General features: G+C 41.0%; 1 protein-coding gene across 2 annotated transcripts in view; it reads right to left on the minus strand.

Moving 5' to 3' along the window:
- Positions 1 to 1,060: 1,060 nt before the first annotated feature.
- Positions 1,061 to 25,838, minus strand: part of LOC149213269 (uncharacterized) — a 287,782-nt gene continuing 263,004 nt past the window's right edge. For both annotated transcript variants that reach the window (XM_089391971.1, XM_089391970.1), the window contains 2 exons: positions 1,683 to 1,746; positions 1,061 to 1,477 (listed from right to left, as the gene is read on the minus strand). In XM_089391971.1, coding sequence (XP_089248097.1) covers positions 1,384 to 1,477; positions 1,683 to 1,746 — 158 coding nt within the window. In that variant the 3' untranslated portion in view covers positions 1,061 to 1,383. The remainder of the gene's footprint in view (positions 1,478 to 1,682; positions 1,747 to 25,838) is intronic.

The raw sequence follows: 25,838 nt of genomic DNA on the forward strand, positions 1-25,838 counted from the left end.
CCTTCTTAGGGTTTTTCCTTGACTTGAGCCAAATTTTTGTGTTTTCTTGTATTGGCTTGTGTTCTACAGTTTATTGTTTATGTTCTATCTACAGTTACTGTCAATATGAATGGTTAATGTTATTGCTATTGGAAATTTAAGTGGAAATTATCATTGGGCTACTAAAAGGACATTGAAGTAATTGTTGCAAGCATCAAACATACCATTATTACCTAAATTAACATATATATAGAGAGAGAGAGAGCGCCACACTTTCAGTTTTATTTTGTCAGAATCTAGTGACATAATTTCTAGCAAATTTGTGATTTTTTATTATTTAAATTGAGATTTTGAATGCTTAGATAAACGCAAACTGAAAAATCAAACCTATAATTCCAATCCCAATTTTAAGTAATACTAAGAAAACACCCCAAAAAATTAAAAAATTAAAAAAAATAAAAAAATAGTGGCAAAATAAAATAAAATACAAAAATAAAAGGGTGAGGGTGATAAGACCGGATTCTGATTGCATATACTTCTTTAACATTGAAATATAATTTTGTAAAAACTTAAATGGAAGATCTTCAAAACAGGTAATCTACCGCAATATAATACTTACAGTGCCGCTTTTTAAATTTAGTTCCCCTACCATCTCAGAATTTAAGAAACTTTCACAGCGCACTTAACCCCAAGCCAAAACCATAATAATTTTCTCATTTATATTTAAATTTGACATAAATCCCTTTACGCAAACCATAATAATTTTCTCATTTATATTTAAATTTGACATAAATCCCTTTACGCTCTTCCATGAGAATGGTGATAACAAATTCTCATTTATATTTAAATTTGACATAAATCCCTTTACGCTCTTCCATGAGAATGGTGATAACAAATTAATGTGGGGGCTGAAAAGAAAAACCAGTGTAATCTTGGTAAGGAATGCCGGAAAAAATCCTGTTTCAGGACACACCATTGCAATTTATATGCATTGCATAGAGGTATTAAGAAAAAAAAAAACAAACAAACAAACAAACAAACCAACAAAAAAACATTTCCAAATATGATATCTAAAATGGTAGAAAAATGAATACGTAAACGAGATTTGTTTTGGAATCAAATAAATCAGTGTTCCAAAATACCAGCCTTCGCTGACAATAAACAAGAAACTGACCTCAGCCAGAGAGGTATAATCTGGAGTTTGCACAGCTACTTATCAATGATAGAATGAACAGCAATATATAGCATAAATACCATGATACGAATACCAGTATATAAGATATATATGGTATCTTCTTAAAAATAAATCATATTTCAGGATCATTGAACAAGCCTTTTAACACTATCTCCGATCTTATAGGCTGGTTTAGCTACGAGCCCTTCGAGTTGGCTCGCAAACGTGATTCAGCTTTCGAGCATGGTCCAAATTATGATGTTGAGTTCGACAATCATGTCCCCACCAACAATCCTCTCTTCCAGCCACATACGGTGGGAGCTCCTAAAGCCAAATAAATGACATTATCAAATATTTAGCCATACCATAAGCAAATACTTAGATTACACCATAGTCTAACGAACATCTACTGCATCCCCTTTTGGCAAAACAAGGCTCACACATGGGGTATTATTAATAATAATAATGAAGTTTCTCCGGGTAACAAACACAATAAATAAGAAGAGAAAATCTGATTCCCATCACTTACACTTTTTGGAATTGAAAGCCGAAACCAGTGCAGGATGTGAGCAGCCACAGTTTGTGAACAAGCACTGCATTTACTTTAAGAAGTTAGGGCACTGCATATCAAAACTAATACCGCTGTGCAATACTTTGACATCATCATTACTTTCAAAAAGTAGAATCTAGAATCCCTGTCAATTATCAGACCTTCCCAACGAAACATTCTCGAATTATATCGAAATTATATGAACTAGAAACATTAAAACATAAATTGTCTGGAAAAACCAGAGGATGAACTCCACAATTAGGTGAATGGAACATCTCTACACTTTAGTATAATTATTAATATATGGTGATAAGCAAACCTTGATGAAATGCTGGAAACAAAATGATCAGTAAGCTCGAGTGCATCTCGAGTGCATCTCAGTTAAATAGTTAAGCTAGTTCATACAGCATACTGTTGTGGTTGTAAACAGTATAATTATTCATACATGGTGATAAGCAAACCTTGATGAAATGTTGGAAACAAATTATCAGTGAGCTCGAGTGCATCTCGAGTGCATCTCAGTTAAATAGTTAAGCTAGTTCATACAGCATACTGTTGTGGTTGTAAACAGTATAATTATTAATACATGGTGATAAGCAAACCTTGATGAAATGTTGGAAACAAAATGATCAGTAAGCTCGAGTGCATCTCGAGTGCATCTCAGTTAAATAGTTAAGCTAGTTCATACAGCATACTGTTGTGATTCAGTTGACTATATATATGGGTGCATGTGTGTCACAAAGGGACCCACCTCACACTTGAGGATGCACCCATTACATTTCCCCGTCCTCAAGGATCCGAGGACTGAAGGGCATGTCTTACTTTGGAAGGGGATGTCCCGAGGGGCATGGGGACTTCACCTGCATCCCCTAAATATTTCACGCCCAAAACGTAAATCTCGAGGCTCTGGGAGATATCCTTTGATGGTTTCAACGATGTCTAGAAATCCCCTGTCCATATTAGTGCCATCTGTCAAAGGTTCGAAAAAAATTCACTTCCTAGTTCGATATTCAGAACAGGACAAATGTCATCTATGCAGTACGTGTCAGAATACAGTGAAAAATGTTTTCGTAATAGGGAATAATCACAACAACAACCGTTATACTTCTTCTTTTGTGGGAGGGGGGACAGAGCCAAGGTCTTTTGGACCTATCATTCAAAAATTGCTACTTACTATTTTATTGAGCTATATTATAGAAATATGTTTTAGAATTTCAGTTTCTAGACTAATTTTTTTCAATAACTATTGCCATTTTCGTCAGCGCTTTCCTTGGAACTTTAGGAGACTTGCCTTTCACCTGTAAGACCTGCTCCCCATTCACCCTTTCCTATAACTAGGTGCAACATTTTCCACCTGTAAGTCCTAACGGGGGCTGACTGGTGATTAAAGGAACTCTCATAAATACCTGGGCTATATATAATTTGGGGTCGGGCAACCTTATGACTAGTCCACTCCCTTTACCCTAAGTTATATGCAGGAATCAAACGTTATGCAAATAAAATAATTCCCATATAAAAAATAACTGTGGAAACATGAATATTAGCGTTACTCATTTTACGATCTTTGATGAGTTTAATGCTTCAGCCAATGACACAACTACCCTGCAACAAAATGAGATAAGTAATAAGAACAAATCTATGATGAAAATAGCACAAAACGTGTATAAAAATATATAATGAATAATGATTCATTGACAGTGGGATGATTCACAATGATCCTTGTGACAATATACAAATATGCACTTCCAGTTCAAGGTGAAGAGGCATCACCCTTGATCTTTATTTCCACCCCCTCCAAAGATCCTTTGTCCTAAAGCATTCCTAAGGAAAGCTACTTCTACCAATTTCGGTCCATGTGACAATCTATAAATATGCGGCGAATGCACATGACCCTTGATTCTTTATTTCATAATTATTATTATTTATGTTTGTTACATTTCCACCCCTCCAAAAATCCTTTGTCCTCAAAGCATTCCTAAGGAGAGATACTTCTACCAATTTCCTCCTCTTAGCATGCTGTCCCAAGTAGTTCCATCTTCAAAGGTGGAGAGTCATCCTAGTTTTTTATTCAAGTTTCAATGTTTGCAAAGTTTCTTTGTAATGTGATTATAATACTCCTAATTCTATTTCATCTCTTAGCACAATGTCTTCGAGATCAATAGTGTTGTGTGTTGCTGCAAAATCTAGCAGACATTCGAGAGGGAAACCCTACAAGGTATACACTAGACCTAGAAGCAACAATGGGGTAGTGGCCCATTGTCACCACAGGCGAAACCCCCTTCTCTTTACAAACTTTCATTGATGGGAGGAGTCCCGGTAGAAAAGAGGTCACTTATAATAGGTATTCTACGGTTACTGTGTGAAATTATCTCACTAGAAAGTCTTCAAGAAAGACATATTTTAGGTTCAAGGCTTCACAAGGAAGCAATTCACTTTCTAAGAAGAGATCTAGAAACAAATGCACAAGACCTAGGCTTTGATAAATTTGATGTGTTCGAGCAACTCAAGCTCAAGCAAAGGAAAAAAGGTTTCTTACAATGTATGATAGCTAGGCCAAGGCTCATGAAATCTTCAAGGAAGTCCTTAAGTTGAGGGAAGAAGAACTAGGGTTTCCCTTTGTTGGAATGTAACTAGTGTCAGTGTTCATAATGTGATACAAATGTATCATTAATGCACTATATTCATCATTATTATTTTATTTTTAGTCAAAGCATGTTCTTCATGCTTATAGGGTTTATTGAGTCAAAAGAGAATTATTATGAGTCAAAGAAATGTAATTGAGTCAAAGTCCCATTGGACTTCTTGTAAGAAAAAAAAGTATTTTTATTTGAGTCAAAGAGTCAACTTGTCCTCCACAAGACCAGGTCAACCCTCCTTGGACAAGTCAGCCTAAAGAGGCAGCTATTCGACCTCTTGGTCGTGTATAAATACAATGTGTCCGGCCTCATTCTATCATCCTTCCATCACATCGATTTATCTGCAAGAAGAAGGAAAACCAGTGAAAGTCAATGGAGAGAGAGCGAAGTCAAAGGAGAGGAATATCTTGTTTTCTGCCCTAATTTTGTTCACACGTGCAAGTTTTTCTAAGGAACATTATATGCTATTGCAAGCCAGAAATTTTGAGGGCCAAAATTTCAGATAAAAGATTTTAGAGATTTGACAAGTGTTGACTTTTGTTGACTTTGACTTGTTGAGAAGACTTGGAGGGTTGACTTGGGATCTTTGTGGTAGTCTTGGTCTTGGTCTTGGGACTTGGATATCTCAATTTGGTCTAATTCTATAAAAAGAGGATTTTCATGGGTTTTCCCCCTTGTGGGGTTTTGCCGTGGCTTGGAGCCTAATTTCTTGTGTTCTTTGTCTCTTGTGATCTTCATGTTTTGTACATTTTGGTGATTGCTTGATGAAGAGAATATAAGAAGCCAACAAACATTCACAAGTAATTATCAAGTTAAGAAGAGTCTGCCCTAATCTACAAGCATCTTGATTTCTTAACACCCTCTCAAGGAAAACACCTAGCGCAAAAGAATTTATGGATGAAATTGGAGGGGATGCCTACTAAATTGACAGGTTTTGTGGAAAACCATACCCTCTTGATCTTTAGGCTCTCCAATCACCAAAATCCTTCCTCCCAAAAAATTCACATCAAGCCCTAGATTTCTATCCTAGCCTTGAAAGGAATGAAATTAAGAGAGAGAAAATGGATAAAAGATTATATTGATCACCAACCAAATGGACCAATCTCTTGTTCCTTTGGAGTATGGAGTCGTTAATGTGTTACAATAGCCAAAGAGCTTCTAAGGAGGCCAAAATTTTGATTCCCTAGCAAGCAAAATTCCAACAATTGCCTATGCAATGGAAGATGGATTTTTCACGAGAGAGCTATGAAGAGTTCGCCACTAAGGAAATTCATCTACACATTATTTACGAGAAATTCATGCAATAGAACATCTAGATTAGCATTCAATAGATATTCAGCAAATTAGGGCACAATTGTAGTTACTAGAATCAATCAAATTTCATACATTTGACATGTAAGAGATAAGTTTTCAACATCTAGATACACTTACAAGATAACATGCAAAAAATACATTCCATTCATCCAAAGAATAGCTCCAAAGATAAACAAATATGCCCCAAATGTCAAAGTTCATTGAGATTCTAAGTTGCAGGGAACATGGGCAGGGGGTCCGTTTCTGTATGGAAACGAAACAAAAATGGGGAAACCCGTACGGTATGGCCCAGAAACGCGTTTCCGGCCGTACTGGCCCGTTTCTTGAGGAGGAAACATGTCCAGTACTGCTAAAAACGCGTTTTTGGGCCGTACGACGGCATTTCCTCTTGTAACTTGACTTTTTCTTGTAATTTTTTTTATTTTTTCACTTCTAATTTTTTATTGGGCGTCTCAAATATCCTCTAGATGCTTCTAGATGTCTCTCAAGTTATAAAATAAAATAAAATTGAGTGGGGTAACCGAATGTTCAAACCTATGGCCCTAGTGTTGATATGCAGTTCATGGTAATGTTAAATTCTTAAAGTAAAAGGATGAATATCCTTTTACTTAAATTTTTAACATTACCATGAAATGACTCAGGATGTTTGAGAGTTGTTTCGCCCTCATTGGATTTCATATGGAGAAAGTAGAATTTTAGATCTCACTCAAAATCCAGCAGAGTTATCTGTTTTTCAAGATTTCAGGATTGGGGGGATTGCAACGTTTCCATTGGATTTTGTCATGTACTAGGGTATGGAACTTGTATTTAATCAAGAGAACCAAGCCCTCTATGCATGGGAGACTCCAAATAATCATGAGCATGTAGGGTACTAGGGTATGAAACTTGTATTTAATCAAGAGCACTAAGGTTGCTCAACTATGTAGGAGGAGACTCCCAATCAAGCACGAGACAAGAAATTAGAAATTTCTCGAGGCTGATTTTGGATATTTTTATTTTCATTATGTGATCATTCATGAGTAAATGTGATGTAAATTTAGAGACTTATAGTTTATGCATTAACAATTGACAATTTAATCATAATGTAATAAATTAGAATGTATCATATATGCTTTATGATTGCACATATTTCTTAAATGTCCTAGTATATATATATATATATATATATTGTGTTTCCCCGTTTCCAAAATTTGAGGGGGGTCACGTTTCGTACCTGTGCCCGTTTTGGAAACTCATACCCATTTCCCTGTTTCGTGCAACTCAGTTGAGATTACTCTAAATCCTCCACAAGACAAAAATGTGAATTGCTTAAGAAGGCTGAAATTCCAAGTGATAAGATGATGAGAGATCAAGTGAAATGATCTCTAATATATATGTCATCTACTAACTCCTATTTTAGCCTACAAGCCTCTCAAATCATAAAATAACAAGAAAACTACAAGCAAGGGCACAAGCTAACCTTGTAGCTTTCAATATAAACCAATTATTATCCGCAAGTATGAGCTGAAGTGACATAAAGCTAACATCATGCTAGTGGATTTCCCTTCCATGGCTTGCGTTGAGCTCCTCTGGTGCCATGGTTGTTGAAATTTCTAAGTCTATCTGTTAGAAATTTAATCTGTATTCTTTTGGTTTATTTCTTCTACTTGTTAATTACGAACAAGTTATTTAAAACATATAAATAACGAAATAAACACAATACAATCTCAACCATCTATAGATCAACAGCTGAAAGAAAACAAACACACAAGTGACACCGTTATTTTTGGACAATTCGTCCCTAGAAAAACCCAATGCGGGAAAACCAATGCAAAAAATTTTGAGGGTTTATTATTATGCAGTATATCCTTGAATACCACTAGGTGCCAAACTGACTCACCCGACAAAGAAAAACAACCGGCAGTAATACCTCTCTATTCGAAAGCAGGTATTTAGAAAACCTGCCCCACGAAACCCTCTCTAGCAACACTGAAGCACTGCGTCAGCGCTCCTGGCCTTTGCGTCAGCCTCAAAACCCTCTACATCAGTGCTCTAAGGCATTGTGCAGCCTCTGGGACCCTTTGCGTCACTCCTGCTGCTCTCTGCGTGGGTGACGCGGACCCTCTGGCCTTTGCACTATCTTTGTTGGGCTCTGTGTGGCATGCTCTGGTTTCTGCATCTGCCTCTCTGCCTCTGCGTTGGTCTCTCGGCACTATCTCTGCCTCTCTGTCCAATACTCACTGCCCCTTGTTGCTGATCACTAATTCGACTTTACTTAGAAAACCCCGCTCTAGTAAATCGAATGATTGATCACTCTGGTGTCTCTTCCAACTGACCCTCAAGCCTCCTCTTATACTTTTCCTGTTGGTCCTTCAATGGCCGAGATTAAATCTCTAATCAACGGCTAAGATTAGATTTGTCTTGATCCATGACTTTTGGAACCTTCTAACCCAGTTTTATATTAATACCCATTAATATTTTATTTTTCCTAAGTTGACTTAGGAACTCCATTAAAAATATTAAATATTTTAGTATCTCCCAAACGAATTAGAATCTGCCCAAACCATTTTTGAGTCTTCGAGATCTCATTGGCTTTAGCCTCTCCAGCAATTTTCATGGCTAGAGCAAATCTGATGCTACCCGAAATCAACAATGACAAGTGCAAAGGGCCCCTAAAATCAAGGTCTAGGGGTTGGCCCTTAGATCTCTCTAAAAATCATCTTGTAGCCCCCAAATGTGGGTTTGGGGCACAAAATTGGGTCTCCGAGTGATGAATAGCTTTATTCTGCTCCAACACCGAGCGCACTGAAGAAGGTGTCAGCCCTCCCATATCTCAAGGCATGAGACAAACCTCATCTAGGCCCTAGATCAACTGCCAAACCATGTGATCATTGCTAAGCCAACTGGGGGCATGCTAGTTTGGGTGCATCATCCCATGAATGATAAAGCAAATGCAAGGATGTTTTGAGTATTGAAGGTGCCCATGACTATGAATGATGCTCTATAATTGTTTGGAGTCCCATGGCTTTCAACGCATCACCTGTGGGTGTCAACATGTTCCTTTGGAGGACCTAGACCCAGTTAAGTTGTCCAAACCTATAGATGGAACCACTTGCCAATTACACACAATATCCAGTGCTATAACTTTCATCATCGGGTACATTAATCATTATTGCATCTAAGTGAACCAAGCTTGAAAGAAATGGGAAAAATAACACTTCATATGAGACTTCTCTTCCAAAATTGGGGCCTTATGTAATGGTGTTACCTCCCTAGGTAGGCATTGTTAATAGACGACCCTATTAGGTGTTCCTTGTTGAAAAATGTAACTAGTGTCGATCTTCATAATTGTACTTGAGTCAAGATGTAATATATTTGTCAAAAGAAATTTTTATTATTATTAATTTGACTTATTAAAGCATGGATTTCATGCTTGGGTCAATGGTCATAGGTCAAGCCTCCATTGTAGGCCTCTAGGATTTTTCTGTTGAGTCAAAGTCAAAGTTTGATGTAAGAAACCCTTCTTGGGAACATGATAGAAAAATATTTGAGTGTCAAATTAAAGTCCTACCTCTCCTCCATCAAGTCAGCCTTGGTCTCCTTGCAAGTCGGCCTCAAAATTAATCCTTTGCAAGTTGACTCCTCAAATTATTCATGTCAGCCTCAACTATAGATAGAAACAACTATATATAGCCTATTGAACTCGACCAAATGGAGAACAAGTCAAGTAACTCAGAGGATTATAGAACAACGAAGAAAAGAGAATTGCAGACAAGCGAAGTTTGGGCTAATAATATATTTCGGATCATCTATAGACAACAAAAGGATTGGTTGATGTTCGAGGCTACAAAAGGTAACTATAGAACGAAAGAACTATACCTCCATGAGGACCAAGACTCTATCTAATTACAAAGAACAAGACCTTATCCAATTAAAGCACTGAGACTATACAAGACTACATGACTAAAGCTTGAGGACCAAAATTATTTATCTGAGACTTATATATGACTACAGGACCGAGGTTCCATGAGATTACATGTCTAAGACTTCATGCAGCTACAAGATTGAAGAATAAGATGACTACTATTGTAGGATTGAAATATAAGAAAGCTAAGATGAGCTACAGCCTACGTGTCATTAACATATGAAGAAATGGACCAACAAATGTGTGTTAGGCTGACTTGATGGATGGAAGGTTGTTTCTTGGTCTAGGTGTCAAGAGTCTTGGTTGTCTCACTGTGATTTGAATCTACTAAAGGAAGAGTTCTTGATTGGGTTTTCCCCTACTTAGGGGTTTTTCCCTGGCTGTGTGCCTATATCTTGTGTTCCCTTTTTGTTTGTGATCTTCATGGATTGGCATTAGTCTTAATGATAAGAACATAACAAATTGAAAGAAGATATAACAAGTGAAACATCATAAGATAATGTCATAATAGAAGAGAAATCAAGTTAAACACATGATGCCCTAGATTTCTCAACATGGTATCAGAGCAAGGTTTGATGGCATAAGCGCAGTAAGAATATCACACAGGCTTCAAAAGAAACACTAGACTTCTAAGACCGAGCTCCTAGGACAAAGGAGAACGAATTTTTGGCACACTATATTAGCCCTTGCCACAGTAACATTTGTCCAAAAATAATTGTCATTTGTGTGTATCTTTCTCTATTGTTCAGTTTCTTGTTCTGGTATATAATTTAATTGGTGTAGGCTGCAGTGTATATATTTCGTTGTTTGTCGTAGGAAACTGCAAATAACTTGTTCATGTAAATCTAACAAGTAGGAGAAATATCATCAGTGTTGCAAAACGAATTCCTGGGTTTAAGGAATTTTCACAGCGTGATCCCCCTTCACACTTTTACCATTTGGGTCCACATTTGTCCATTGGCTCCATAAGGTGTAAGCCTCCCCTTCCCCTTGTCCACACCTTCGATTAGGCCTAGAACGATGCCCTTGAAGTTGATGTAGCTAAAAAGAAAGTTAAAAGCATAATTTGGCCACTTACAAAAGGAAATGTGCCACAAAATGCAAAGATGGTCGAGGCATAAAAATTTAGTGCCCAGGCAAAACCCAAACATGAGCTCTACCCCCTATCATTATGGCCATCACCTTGGTTCCTAGGGCCCCTATGAGCGCTCCTTGCATCATTTAGGAGCCCATTGTCCTAACCCTTGGTGGGCAATGAACTACCCAACCTTAACAAGGATAATCACTGCTACATCATACACATTATGCTCTCATTCCCTAGAGCCCCGAGTAATAAAAGAAAGAAAAATCAATAAAAGGAAAAAGGCATATGAAGGAGGGTGGAAAAATAATGGCCTCGGTAACTCATGTACCACGATTACTCCCTCCTACATCCATACACCCAATGTGCGAGCATCCCTGATTATAGTTACCCCTGTACCATGGCATGTGGCTTAGAGCCTTCCTAATTGCCCCACTTTGTTCCATCATCACTTCACATGACACTTGACATTTAATGGATGTACCATGGACCTATCACTCCCAAGAAGTTGAAACCACTTAATAGGGTCCTTTATTTACCTCTCTTGTCAAGCAAGGTAACACTTGTACTTTCTAAAGCCCACTTGGAAGAGCATGACACTATGAAGTGTCCCCATTTGCACCTGATTAGTAAGCTTATTTACTCAATTACACTAATGAATTGTTGTATTGGAACGTGAAAAGACACATTGGATCTCCTATGGGATTGCAAGTGGGTCTTCATCTTCGGCTTGGCCTCCCTATATAGGATCCAAGCCCTCAAGAGGGTCATCATGGCACTTGTAGCATTGAGAGCGATGGGCCTCCACCACAGCAAAGCATTTATTGTCATACCATGGGATTCTTCATCATCACACATTGTTTGTTCGTACCCCAACCATACAGAGATGATGATGCACTTGGACCACGTTACCCAGTCGGCCACACAATTGCACCCAATACTTGGCAGTTGTTCCAGGGCCCATATGGGTTTTCGTCTCATCTAGAGAGACACAGGAGGGCATGTATCATCTTCTAGCCCTCACTGATGGAGCCTCGACTTGTTATCGATCCACTGGAGACCCACAAGGCCATTGATTGTGTAGGAATTTACAGGGTAAGTTCCTCAGAAAGAATACCAAGAGGACACCGCTCACAACCAGATCTCAAATCAATACACCAGTATTTTTGACGTGGTTAAAACCCTCAGAGTGCAAGGAGGGAAACAGTCCACGGCCTGTCCCAACGTGGGTACAGACAATTTATTAATCAAAGAATGAAAATTTACATAAGCTTCTCTCATGCACGGATTACCCGAACAATGACCCTCGATGCGCTTTAAATAGAACTCATGGACCAATCGGGTGTCAAGCCACGGATCAAGTGTCGATAATACCGAGGTGAGAGTGAACCGTCGGATCACTACATATCGTGACCGTCGGATTGTAAGTTACAATATGTACAACGGTAAAGAAACACACTTTACCTAACTCTATACCTAACTCTAAACTAGACCAAGTTGAACTTAACTATATCCTATGTGTCGGAATATCCTAACATCCCCCCTTAAGAACAACTTGGGATAGGATTGAAGGATTTACAAATATGACACAATAGGAGAAGGAAGGAGGCACTAGAGCCTATCCCCCCTTAGCGACAACTTCCTGAACTCCAAGCATATATCGAAGTTTAGTGAACTTCGCCTCTGTGAGAGCCTTTGTGAAGATGTCTGCAACCTGATCATCTGTTGGACAATATTGCACTTCAAGAACATGGTCATGAATGAGCTTTCTGATGAAGTGCATGTGTAGTTCGATGTGTTTGCTGCGCTGATGCTGAACTGGATCTTTGCATAGCTGAATGGCACTTTGATTATCACACCAAAGTGTGGTTGGATGCTGCTGCTCAAAGCCAAACTCTGATAGGATCTGACGAAGCCACAAGGCTTCCTTACTAGCTTCCACGGCACCACGATACTCTGCTTCTGCTGACGAAAGAGAAATGGCAGCCTGTTTCTTACAAGCCCATGTAATTGGTCCTGAACCAAGAGTGAAGACATAACCGGCAGTAGACTTCCGATCATCAGGGTCACCAGCCCAATCAGAATCAGTGAAACCAACTAACAGAGGAGCTGCTTTGGCACTGTAATGAATCCCAAACTGTACTGTACCTCGAACATAACGAAGTATTCTTTTGGCTGCTTTCCAATGACTTTCACGGGGGTTTTGCATAAAACGAGCAACAAGGCCAACAGCAAAGGAAAGATCAGGACGAGTATGGGTTAAGTACAAGAGTTTTCCTACAAGTTGACGGTATAAGGTAGCATCAACTTCAGGAGAAGTACAAGAGACTGAAAGTTTGACTCCAGACTGAAAGGGAGAAGGGGCTGGCTTACAGTCTTCCATGTGAAAATGACGAAGAATATCACAAGCATACTTGGACTGGGAAAGGGAAATACCTTCCTTGGATTGCAAGACTTGAAGACCGAGAAAATAGTGTAAGTGTCCTAAGTCTGTCATTTCAAATTTCTTTTTAAGGATAGACTTCACATGGTTTATAAGGTTGGGATCACTGCCAGTAAGGATAAGATCATCAACATAAAGAACAAGGATGATAAGAGAGTCACCCACTTTCTTGGTGTAGACAGTATTGTCAGAATGACACCTAGAAAAGCCAGATTCTAAAAGAAAGCTATCCATTTTGGCATACCAAGCCCGAGGAGCTTGCTTGAGACCATAAAGGGATTTCTTAAGTCGACACACAAGGCTGGAGTCTGTTTGTATGAAGCCAATGGGTTGTTCCATATAGATTTCTTCCTGCAAGTCCCCATGCAAGAAGGCAGATTTAACATCCATCTGATGGACTTCCCATTTTAAAGAGGCAGCAAGGGAAAGAACAAGGCGGATAGAGTTCATTTTGGCAACAGGGGCGAAGGTTTCAGTGTAGTCAATGCCTTCAACCTGTGAAAAGCCCTTAGCAACTAGACGAGCCTTATGTTTATCAACTTTCCCATCTGGTCCATACTTGGTTCTGTAAACCCATTTGCATCTAACAAGTTTGCGTCCCTTTGGTAGAGGAACAAGATCCCATGTATCATTTGTCATCAATGAATGATATTCTTCATTCATAGCTGCTTCCCAATGTGGATGGCCTGAAGCTTCTGCAAAAGTGTCAGGATCATGATTTACTGGAGCTTGAGCCAGTAAAGAAGAGGCTCTTTCAAACTGAGAACGGGTACGTCGCTGATCTGTAGGATCACCGGCAAGATCACCTGCTGCATCCCGAGTAGCACGGACCCATCTTGGAAGTTGAGGATCCTGAGAAGGTGGGGGAGGATTATCATCCTCGCTTTCATCATCAGAAGAAGAAATGTTTTCAAAGATAGAAGAGATAGGAAGAGGTGGCACATCCGCCGGACTAGGCTCGCAGGCCGATTTATTTTCATCAAATTTTACATCTCTTCTAATGATAACATTTTTGGACTTAAATGGAATAAGTCTATAACCTTTTACATCTTCAGAATATCCAAAAAAAGTACATTTCTCACTCTTAGGTTCTAAAGCTTTATGCTTTTCATCTGGAATATGGGCCCATGCTTCACTTCCAAACACACGAAAGTGACTTACATCTGGTTTAATGGAACTCCAAGCTTCTTCTGGAGTGATATTCTCTAGAACCTTAGTAGGAGTGCGATTGATTATATAATTTGCACAATTAATTGCTTCGGCCCAAAAACTAAGACTGAGTCCTTTAGATTGCAGCATACAATTAGCCATTTCCTTTAAGGTGCGATTTTTCCTTTCAGCTACACCATTTTGTTGTGGAGTGTATGGAACAGTATGTTGCATTTGAATTCCATTTTCGGTGCAAAAGTTGATGAATGCGTTTTTAACATATTCTCCACCATTATCAGTTCTTAGCTTAAGAATTTGATGTCCAGATTGTTTTTCAACAAATGCTTTGAAGGCCAAAAAAGTGCTAAATACTTCGCTCTTGAGTTTTAAGAAGTATACCCAAGTGCGTCTAGAGAAATCATCAATGAAAGTTAAGAAGTACTTGCAGCCAGAGAATGAAGCAACAGGAAGAGAACCACGTGCTTGATCTTGTCGATTTTCCCATTTTTCGGCCTTGTCTTCATCTTTGGGTTTCTTCTCTTGGTCTGTGGCTATTCTGAAGAGACCTTTACTTCTAAGTAAATCTCCCATGTAGGCTACCCATTGGAAGTAGTTAGTGCTGTCAAGAATGACTTGGCATGGACTTTCCATTTTTTGAAAAACAACTGAAGCTGAAGATGCTGAAAGTAAGTGGTCCAATGGATAGAGCTCGAAAAAATAGGCGGTTTTAAAAAAAACGGCTCTGAAAAAGGCTTCCGGATGAAGAAGTTATGGCTTTTTGAAAAAAAATTGTTGACGTTGCCGGCAAAGTGCGCGAATGTGCGGGAATGAAAAAATCCACCCCCACAAAATGGAGACTTGAACCCAAGACCTCTACTCTCTTAAAAGGTCTTTGAACCAATTGATCTATACAAAATATTTGAGAGAGAGAGAGAGAGAGAGAGAAAGAGGGGGGGGGGGGGCCTCAATTTGCGTGCTTGCCTTGGGAAGACTCTTTTCCCCTACAAAACACAAAACACAAAACCCAACACGAATATCCAAAGAAAAACGAACCTTACGGCTCGAAGTTAGCTTTAGCCAAAGAACTAGAAATTTTAAAAAAAATCTCAAAGTTAGCTTTTAGCCGAAAAAACTAAATATTTTTCTCAATGTTTCTGATTTTCCGAGATCACACTAAGGTGCAGGGAAAAGAGCATACGCATGAGAAAAATCCTTTCTTTCTGTTTCTGATTTGCCCAGATCGCACAGAGTCGCAGGGCAAAGAGCATACGCAGAAATGAAAGGTATAGATCCGGAAAAAAAAGGCTAAATAAACCGAAACCGAAATAAGCAGAGAGAAAATGACAGTAAACTGCAAAAAAAAAACACTGTATACCTCCCGATCTGAAAAATGACGCAGCTAGGGCTACCGGAAACCTTTTCGCGTGAAACGAAAGGGGTTCCTCACTGAAACAGATGCTCCGAACGCAACAGAGCAGTCCTCTCGGCCCGAAAGCAGTCAGAAACAGCAGATCTAAGAAACGACAGCCGCATGCAGTTCTACCGGCTTCAGATTTGGATCACCAACGGACGCGGCCCTCAAATAGCTCTGATACCATGTAGGAATTTACAGGGTAAGTTCCTCAGAAAGAATACCAAGAGGACACCGCTCACAACCAGATCTCAAATCAATACACCAGTATTTTTGACGTGGTTAAAACCCTCAGAGTGCAAGGAGGGAAACAGTCCACGGCCTGTCCCAACGTGGGTACAGACAATTTATTAATCAAAGAATGAAAATTTACATAAGCTTCTCTCATGCACGGATTACCCGAACAATGACCCTCCATGCGCTTTAAATAGAACTCATGGACCAATCGGGTGTCAAGCCACGGATCAAGTGTCGATAATACCGAGGTGAGAGTGAACCGTCGGATCACTACATATCGTGACCGTCGGATTGTAAGTTACAATATGTACAACGGTAAAGAAACACACTTTACCTAACTCTATACCTAACTCTAAACTAGACCAAGTTGAACTTAACTATATCCTATGTGTCGGAATATCCTAACAGATTGTGCCCCACAACTACTTGGGAGCACCACATCATGTTTTGCTTGGAAATCAAGGGGCCACCCCCTTGATCATCATTTTTGGAGCCCTCTTCTTCATCATGTGTTAATTTTAGGTATGTTCTATGCAGAGCAATTTATTTCAATTTCTTTTCCACATTAGCAATCACATCAGCATAAAGTAAACTACAAATAGAACATAAATATAAATCATAGAAGACAAGCCAAGACAAGAGGACACAAGATGTGGTGCTAGACAGAGACAAACCCCAATGTGGGGAAACCCTTGATCAATTCTTCTTTTATGTTCTTCAAAGTTCAACAGAGAAAGTGAGAGAGATAGTACATTTACAATAGAAGTCAATCACTTTGACTTTTGATATCAGCATGAGGTCAATTGAAGACATATTACTGCAACTAATTCTCTAAGGTGACTCGTTCACCTATCATAGTGTTGCATCTCGTCTATTTGCTGCACATTACCATGTGACACCTTGTTGTACTGTCACATGTGTTGAACCTTGATGACTGAGCTGCTCTCATCTTCATGCTGCTCATCATGCTGCATCTTCCATCGTCTTATTCATCATCAAGCTGCCCATGCCCATGATCTCATTCATCATTATGCTTCCCATGCTCATATCATCATGCTGCTTATTATGTTGCCCATGATCTCATGCATCATGCTGCCTTCCTTGGGAGATAGATGCTCCGACTCAATGTTGCACGAAGCGGGGACGTTTTTTGGAAGCGGGGACGCGGAAGCGTCATTTTCCAAAAATCTAGGAAGCGAAGCGTCTACGGAAGCGTCTGCTATATATATATATATATATATATATATATATATATATATATGCATTTATACTCAAAACAAACATCCCAAATACTAAATTAGTTGTAGAAGACATGAAAACATGCATATTTTTGCATAAATCAAGATAGATATAACATCCATTGTACATTAATGATTAATTATTCGAGCATCAACCATTTAGATGCATCAACCATCTAGAATCTAGATTCTTCTCCTCTTGTCTAGCCTTTGCCTCTACCTCGATTGTCTAGGGATATTAGTCAACATTGCCCAATTTTGATCAAACTACCTAATTCAAGACTTAAAATATGGTAGAAAAAGCTTAACATGCTTGATCGATGATTTTGACTTGATTGAAAGGTAATTTTTTGCTAAGGGCATGCCGCGTGACAAAGGAGTTCAACAATTAAAACCACCAACACTAGGGTACATATAGGGCTTGGTGCTCTTGATTAAATGCTAATCGCATACCTTCATACTTGATATAATCTAATGAAATGCCACAATCCCATTGATCCTGAATTCCTGAAAACTGTTAAGTTTGCTGAATTTTGAATAGGATATGAAATTCGATTTTCTCCATATGAAGTCCAATGAGGCTGGAACCACTCTCAGACACCCTGAGTCATTTCATGGTAATGTTAAAAATTTAAGTAAAAGGATGAAAATGAAAAATAAAGGAGAATGTCACTTTTACTTTAAGAATTTAACATTACCATGAGGGAGCATCTGCTATATTTATAATTTTTTTTGCCTTCATTCGTCACCCTAACCCAAGGTGGACCCACCCCCAACAAGCAAACTCACCTAAAATTAAAAAAAAAAATTGAAAAAAAAAAACGATTTTCTAAATTCTTTTCCGGAAGCATACGGGAAGCGTACGCTTCCTCCTCTGAAGCGCCACGCTTCCGACGCCCAAAGCGCCGTACGAGGCGCGCTTCGGTGCTTCCGTACCACACTTCCAAATTTCTAAGAAGCGGCAAAAAATTTAGAAGTGGCGCTTCCGGCCAAGCTTCCTAAGCGCCGGGGGGGGGCGCTTCGTGCAATATTGCTCCAACTGTTTTGGCAATGCCCGGTAGTTCCGGCAATTCCGGCTTTCCCGGCAATTCTGGCAGTTCTGGCTTTTCCGGTATTTCTGACTTTTCCAGTGTTTCCGGCTTTTCTAGCAGTTCCGGCTTTTCCGGCAATTCCGGTTTTCCGATGTTTTTGGCGTTTTCGGAAATTCCGGCTTTTCCAGCAGTTCCATCTTTTCTGGCTTTTCCAGTATTTTCGGCGTTTCCGGTTTTTCCCGCAGTTCCGGCTTTTCCGGCTTTTCCGGTGTTTCCGGCTTTTCCAGTGTTTCCAACTTAACAATTTGTCCATAACATAAATAAATTCATAAATTCATAAATACTTATCGGAATCGGATGATCTTTAGATCAATCCTACAGCTCTCAATGAGAGGGATCCAATAAAAATATCCGCTGCCATAAATAATATGACCCACATGGAGTTTGGCCCTAGTTGCCAGTTTTAACTTGATGGCACTATGAGGACTCATTCACGCCTTCTAACGACCCTCTTGACCAGTATTCTATCCAGACTATTGTACTCATATTTTTACTACTGCATAATAAAATAAAACCTCATCTACTACACTGATTTTCCCTTCAAGATTTTTCCAAGGACATTAATCCAAAATAACTATGTAAATTGTGTGCATGAATTTCTTAGTTCCAGTTTCATTTTCAGCGATATATTTTTATTTTTGGTGAGGATTGCAATTGTGAGTTTATCAATATTTTCCATAATAACAAATAAACGGCAAAACATAAAGGAGATAAATTTTCAGTAATTGTAATCAAGAAATTTTTCACATGGTATCAGAGCATTGAAGATCAGATCAAAGGCCAAGAACCAAGAGGAGAAAATTTGTGTAGCTTCAGAGGGAGATTTGGGCACAATTTCTCCAAATCTGCGCAGGCCAACCAGAGGTGCGAACTGCAAAGTCAATGGGTTCCCTATCCAGTTCCAGGTGGAGGAAAAATTCGAATAGCTTCCGAAGCAGAAATTGCAGGCAATGGATTCACCGGATAGAGGCGTCTGGTGAGCAGATCAGCTAGTTCGTTAAGCAGATTTGGGCGCAAAAATTTTGCAGCAAGGGTTTCTGCTACAAATCTGTGCAAGGACAACAAAAGAAAAGCACACTAAAGAGAGGATATATTTCCAGATTCTCTCAAATTTCCAGTTGCAATAGCAGGCTTTCCAGTCCAACTAGTGCAAGTTGTTGGAGAAAGATTTCCAAGGCAAGCAGATATGCGCATTCCAGAGAGGCGTGCGAGTAGCAAAAGAGAAGTCGAGCAAGAAAGAGAAGGAGGTTTCCAGGCTTAACCTCCAACTTATTTGAGTTTCGCATGGATGGCGATAGCAGGACTTAGGGATCAAGACAGATTAGATAGAGCCTCCTAATTTGGCATATGGAAGGCTAGAATGTCGTTCTTGTTAAGATGAATATGGTCTAATGGAGTATGCAAAGAACACTATTACCATATCTACTCATGCTCAGCAACAGGCAACGTACAAGAAAGAAAAGGCCAAAGGGTAATAGGATGATCCTAGATGGCATTCGGGATCATATCGTTCCGCATATTGCTTCACTAAAAACAGCAAAGGAAATGTGGGATGTTGTAGTAAAGTTGTGTGAGAATCCATCAAATAATCAGAAGATGATTCTCAAGGAGAAGTCAAGGACCACCAAAATGCAGAAGGGAGAAGGTGTTACTCCCTACCTCACACCAAGATTCAGAATGTTAGAGATGAACTTACAACCATTGGAGAAAAAACATCAAATAGCAAGCTAGTCAGAACAACTCTCAATGGTTTCACCAAGGAGTGGCATACCTTTGTCCAAGTAATTTATGGGCGAGATCCGCTACCTAGATGGCATTGTCTGTGGAGTGACTTCACTCAAAATGAGATGAGACTCAACCTTGCGAATGGTACTGCCAGCAATAGTAGCAAGGGGCAGAAACGGAAGGAGGATGAAGAAAATGTAACTGTTGCCACACAATCTAGCAAGGGTCCTAGGAGGGGTACCTAAGCGACAACTACTAGACCAAATGACAACAATGGGACAAAGACCCACTGTCGCCTCAATCAGTGTCCCATGCTCTTTACGAACTTTCACCAATGGGAGGAGTCACAGTATATGCGAAATCAATAGAATAGTGATCAATGGCAAGGTGCAGGGTGATTTCCAAAGCCCATTCAAAGGAGAGGATCAGATAATGGCTTGGTTGCTTCAAAAGTAAGACAATGGCTCTCCAAGAAAGGCTTATGAGGTGGAGGCCTAGACCTGAGGGGAAGGGATACTCAATACAAGGGATATAACTAGAATCAAGGCTTCCTAGAGGAATAAAGGATCCCTCTTAAGTCTTTGTGAAACAATGACCATATAAGAATTTGGGACCACAAATAGGCCTAAGGGTATCCAAGCTAGGCCTAGGGTTTGCAAGATCAAAGAGGAATAAAATACCCTAAGTCAAGCAATGGCAAGATAGGTCAATGAATGGTTAACTTCTAGTGATTTTTCAAGAGTAATTGACCTATGGAAAGCTGCTAACCAAAGAAGCCTAAGGCTAGAAATGGTGTTGGAGCTAGGGTTTGAGGTTTCTCTTAATCTAGCCACATGAATTCGTTCAAAATTTGACGAAACTTAGAGGAGACCCCAGCGCAATAGCATGCCATCTTGCACTTCAAGATAACCACCCTAATGCATTTCGCACTAGGCCCTATGAGACCTTCCATGGCTAGGGTAGAAAAATGGAAAAAGTGAAGAAAAAAATTTGGAGGTTGATCAACTATGAATGGGACCCAGTGCCTCTTAACAATTGGGAGAAATGGAGTCAAGATTGACCTTGATAAAAGAACTTCGCTCTATCAAGGAGTCCAATGCAGGTTTCACTAACCCTAATGAGGCAGCTACTTAGTAACAAAGGAATTTATACTTTGCTTGGCAAGAAATGATGGAGTTTTAAGGATGCAATAAGCACAACTCACCTCTAGGAACATTAATTCGCAATATCTTGACATGTAATGCATGCAATACTTCAAAATCCCTGTGTTTTCATGAATTCACATTTCAATTAAGGCTCATTAAGATTTGACAACACATTCCATACATTAATCATGTAACAAAGAGAAAAATAACACCAAAATAACACTTACAAGCAAAAGCAAATATATTGTTGGCTTATGGTGGCCTGACCCAGGTTCGGAGTCATTTAGCCAAACAAATCCCTACACCACTGGCCCTTTCGGCATCAACGCGCGGAGCACAGACTGAAGTCTCACTTGAAGCAGTATGGGGGGGATGCTGAAACCAAGTTTCTGCACCCTTGAGATGTCTGTGATGGCGATTTAGTCCAACTATGCCTGTCTTCGCGCAAGTCGCTTCGCGCACTGTTCCAACCTTCAATACCTTCACGATCTGTTACAATTGTCTTTCGCACAACCCTAACCAAGGGCTGAGATGCTTCGCGCTGCTTATGGCAGTGAACTGTACTAATTCCCCAAACTACACCACGTATCTTACTTATCTTCTTAACAAATCTTAGTTAACTTCGCGTAAATAGATATTCTATCTTGTATTCACTTAATCAATACAATTATACACATTTGTGCATCATATAAGTATTAGAAGTGAATTTCATACCCAAGATAACAGATGCATAAAACAGGAAATAAATACACAGAAATGATAGGAAACTTCTCTTTATTAATACTTCCAACTATTACAGACTCAACTTGCCCTGCGCACTCAGCTACAGGGGTCCATGCACTTAGTTGCAGACTACTAGGCCTCGCGCACTCAGCTGCAGGGGTCCATGCACTCAGCTGCAGACTACTAGGCCTTTGCACACTCAGTTACAGCCTTCTCATACTCTACGACCCAAAACTAGAATTTTCTCCACAGATATGACTCAATTCTTCATCCTTATCGTGATTAATTTATCTCTTAACTACTTAGAGTCTCGCTCTATTTATACAATCCCATGGTCCGCAGACCATGGATAGATCTCTACAGCCTAGTCGCCGACATTAAAATAACAAAATTGAGGGCAGACAACCCTATGACTCTTTTACAAACTATGTGCTCCGTGCCCACAAAATGCGAAGTCTTTACATCAGAATTACAATCTTTGACCAAAATCTGGGCTCTAAGCCCCAAAACTTCCCTTGGGGGATCTCGCGCCCAACAAGCCCCCAACACAAACATCGTGACTCGCCCTCGAGTCACTCTGTCGGTGCGGAGATCTTTGCACGAAGACCTCCCAACTCTGACTGGATTGCTGCAAGTTCGGCAGCGCACTGAGTGGCTGTCTACTGTACTTCCTCGACGCATTGTTCAATAACCACAGTGGCTGAAATGTTGCCCTGGATCCTTTCCTGCATTGCTTGCAGTTGCGTGAGCTTTGCATCAATGGAGGTTGTAATGGTGTACGCCTCATCGATCCATGGCTATAGGCGCGCCTTCAAAATAGCTTCCTTATGTCGAGCAGCATCCACCTACTCCTTGAGTGCTTTAGCCTGCTGCATCCTCGCGAGCCTCTATGTAAGGGCAACTGTTTGCGCAATCCCTTTTACTTTGTCATATCTCTATTGCAGCTAGCGTGCCTCTGTCTCTAGGTGTTGTATGTTCGGGTCCTCTTGCAGGCTGGTGAGGACCTCGAACAGCTTTGTGCAGTCTGTCACTGCGCTGTTGACCGCCGCCATTGCTGTGGTGATCGCAGTGGCGTGTTGTTCCTTAACCTCTGGTGGAGTTGAAGGTTGTACCTTCAACTGCAGTTCTGTTATCTGAAGGTTTAGCTCCAGCTGAACCCTGGCCATTTCTTCCTTTGCCTCGCACACCCCTGCTGCTAATTTTCGAACGCACACCTCCACTGGTTCTTCTACTTGGATGGCCAACTCCGGGACCATCTGGCAGGCTTCCTCCACCACCTGCACTATTTGTCTGTTCTGCGCCACTACCTCGTCACACTGCAGGCTCAACTGTTCAATGTTGATGCGCTGCTCGCTCATTACCTGGAGCGCACAACCCTCCCTGGCTCGTAGTTCTGCAGTGACTCCATCCTGCAAAATATAGAGTGTCTCCCGAGGGAGCGCAGCGACATTTAATCTGATTCCCTTCAACCCGCTGACCATAGGCATGTCGGCCTCATTTTCTGTAACGAGTGTGCCATCTGGCAGCACTATTGTGTTAGTCATCCGGCAGCGTTTCCTCGACCGCAGATGTGCCTACTGCAAGGCTGGTTGACACAGTGCCAGCCTATGGAGTGCGCACCTACAACTCTTGTATCTGCATCCAGAGAACCCCCAACACCATTTGGTGTTGCTCCTCAAACTACTAGAGGGCCTCTGCGGTGACGTCCCTCACCGTCTCACCAATATCATGGAGATCCCCCTCAGTGAGGGTGATCAGGTTGAAAAAAGTCTTTGAAGCCTTCGACTTCTTTCGCAGCCCTACCTACTCTCTTAGGCACGGACGTTTTAGCTGGGTGGATGTTGTCTGCGGGTCCGCGCCACCTTGCTCTGTATCGGTCTCCAGCTCAAGCGAAGGCAACTTCTGTCCTTCACGCTCTTCTTCTGTTGTCTTCTGCTGCTCTTCTGCCAACTTCGCAGTGTCACGCGCCGCCTGGGCCTTAGCCGCTGCTTCTTCCTTCCTACATTTCTCTGCCAACTGCGCCATCCACAGTTTTGCCTCTTCCTTCTTCCGTTGCGCGGCGGACTTCTCTACTTCCATAGTGAAGCCAGCTAGAGCGCACCACTCCAGCGACCAAGACTCAAGGACCGTGAAGATGACATCGTCTATCGCCAGATAGGGTAGCTCACGTCACGTCTTCGCGGGGTCCTTCTGCACCCTGATGTAGACATGGTGGAAATCTGCCTTGAACTCCGCGAAGCTCTGCAGATAATTGTAGACTGTGGGCGATAACTGCAGCTTGTAATTAATCCCCATTCTGATGTTCATCTCCATGAACATCCAGAAAATTTTGTTGTCCCTTATCCTTTGTGCATCCCTAGTTGCTCACAGCGAAGCGTACTTCGCTACCTCTGGAAGGTCCTGCGCGATTGTCGAGAACTGGCTATCTTCGGGCAATTCCCATGCCACCAGTATTATTGACAATAGAAGCCATGCATAGTGAAAGGTTTTTCCCTACTCCTGTACCTCGCGACAGTTCTCAAGGAACTCTCCGCATAAATAGTTTTACCAATTGAACTGGACCCATTCTGCGCATTGCGCTGCTAGTGCAACCACCGATGTGGGCACCTCATCTGGGCAACACTTCCGCATAACCTTCCCTGCCAATATCTGCGTCGCGACTTTAACCACAGGGTTGTTGATGCTGGAAATGGCATACCCTCTCTTCTTCTCCAACTTAAACTTCTTCATGGCCTCCGTGATGGCCATATAATCACTCTTTCCCTCAGATGTTTACTGGGTCCTCCCCTTTGCAAGGCAGCCGGGTAATTTTGTGAATCAAATGGTATGTGATGGGTATCGGCTCCTCTAGCCACAAGCACCCATCATGTACCAGGTAGAGCAGTTGCCTAATCACAAAAATGGTCACTGGGGCGCAATGGTAATGCGGCACCCAAAGCAGGTTTAGCAACCCTACTTTCTCAACTCATCTCAACCATTTACTTGGCTTCAATTCTATGATTCCTATCGACGCATCTTTGTTCTGGCACATGAGTTGCACGGTCGCGAAATACAGGAACTTCTCATGGTCCGCAAGATCCCAATCCTCAAACTTTAGCACGGGCACTCGTCCCCAGTGCGCTCCTTCAAAAATAATGTCGTCAGGGAGCAACGGAGTCTGCAGAGAGCTCTTGCTCTCATCTATATCCCTGGGCACCTTTGCTTTGCCCTTCCACGGAGGAACATATGCGGGTAGTCTGGTAAGAGGGTCCGCACCCTGGGTTTCATCCTCCATTTCTACATCCTCCTCTACCAAGATTTCTTCAAATTCTTCCTCCTCATCGGCCTCCAAATAGATAACCTTCCCCTTTTCTTCCATGGTGAGCCTAGTCCTCAACGGATTTCTAGGTGATACACGCACCGGTACCACGGCCTACTTGCCTTTCTTGGGTCTCAGTGTGCGCAGCGATTTAGGGATTTCTGCGACTATCCCGGCACTTTTTGGGTTTCCACTTCCGTAATTGCTTGTGTGGCTCCCTCGGCGGTCATTACTCCTGTATCCATGGCTTCTTCAGGTGCTGCCGTAGTGCGATTCCACAATTCTCTCAACGTCTCGAGTTATTGCTCAAGAAACGAATTTACCTTCAGAAGATTGAACAAGTTTGAGTTCATGAATGTTTGAGCGCGCAACAACTCAGTTCTCAAATTGTCAAGTGTTGTTCGCTGGACAGCCCTTTGTAATTTACAACGCCTTTTGAATTTGAATTCGACCGTTCAGCCCACATTCAGTCCATTAATGCTCGATTGGCGGCAGATTTTCAAGCATCTAGCCCATAAAGTTCGCCTTAAATACCTGTCGCCTGCTACATTTGGTCTCAAACCAAGCATCACATCGTAAATAGTGACTGTGACGGTCACTTTCCAGCCGACCCACGCAGCAGCGCAGCTACCCTCACACTGTCACGAACCATGTGATACTTCACTACTGCACGCAGTCCTGACATCGCGCAGCTCCCGGGCAAAGTAGTTTATAATCCCGCGCCTCCTTTCAGCTACCTA

The sequence above is a fragment of the Pinus tabuliformis genome, chromosome 1_1 (assembly GCF_031772625.1).
Source record: "Pinus tabuliformis cultivar Carrire ecotype Pingquan chromosome 1_1, CPIR1, whole genome shotgun sequence".
In the NCBI taxonomy this organism is placed as follows: domain Eukaryota; kingdom Viridiplantae; phylum Streptophyta; class Pinopsida; order Pinales; family Pinaceae; genus Pinus; species Pinus tabuliformis.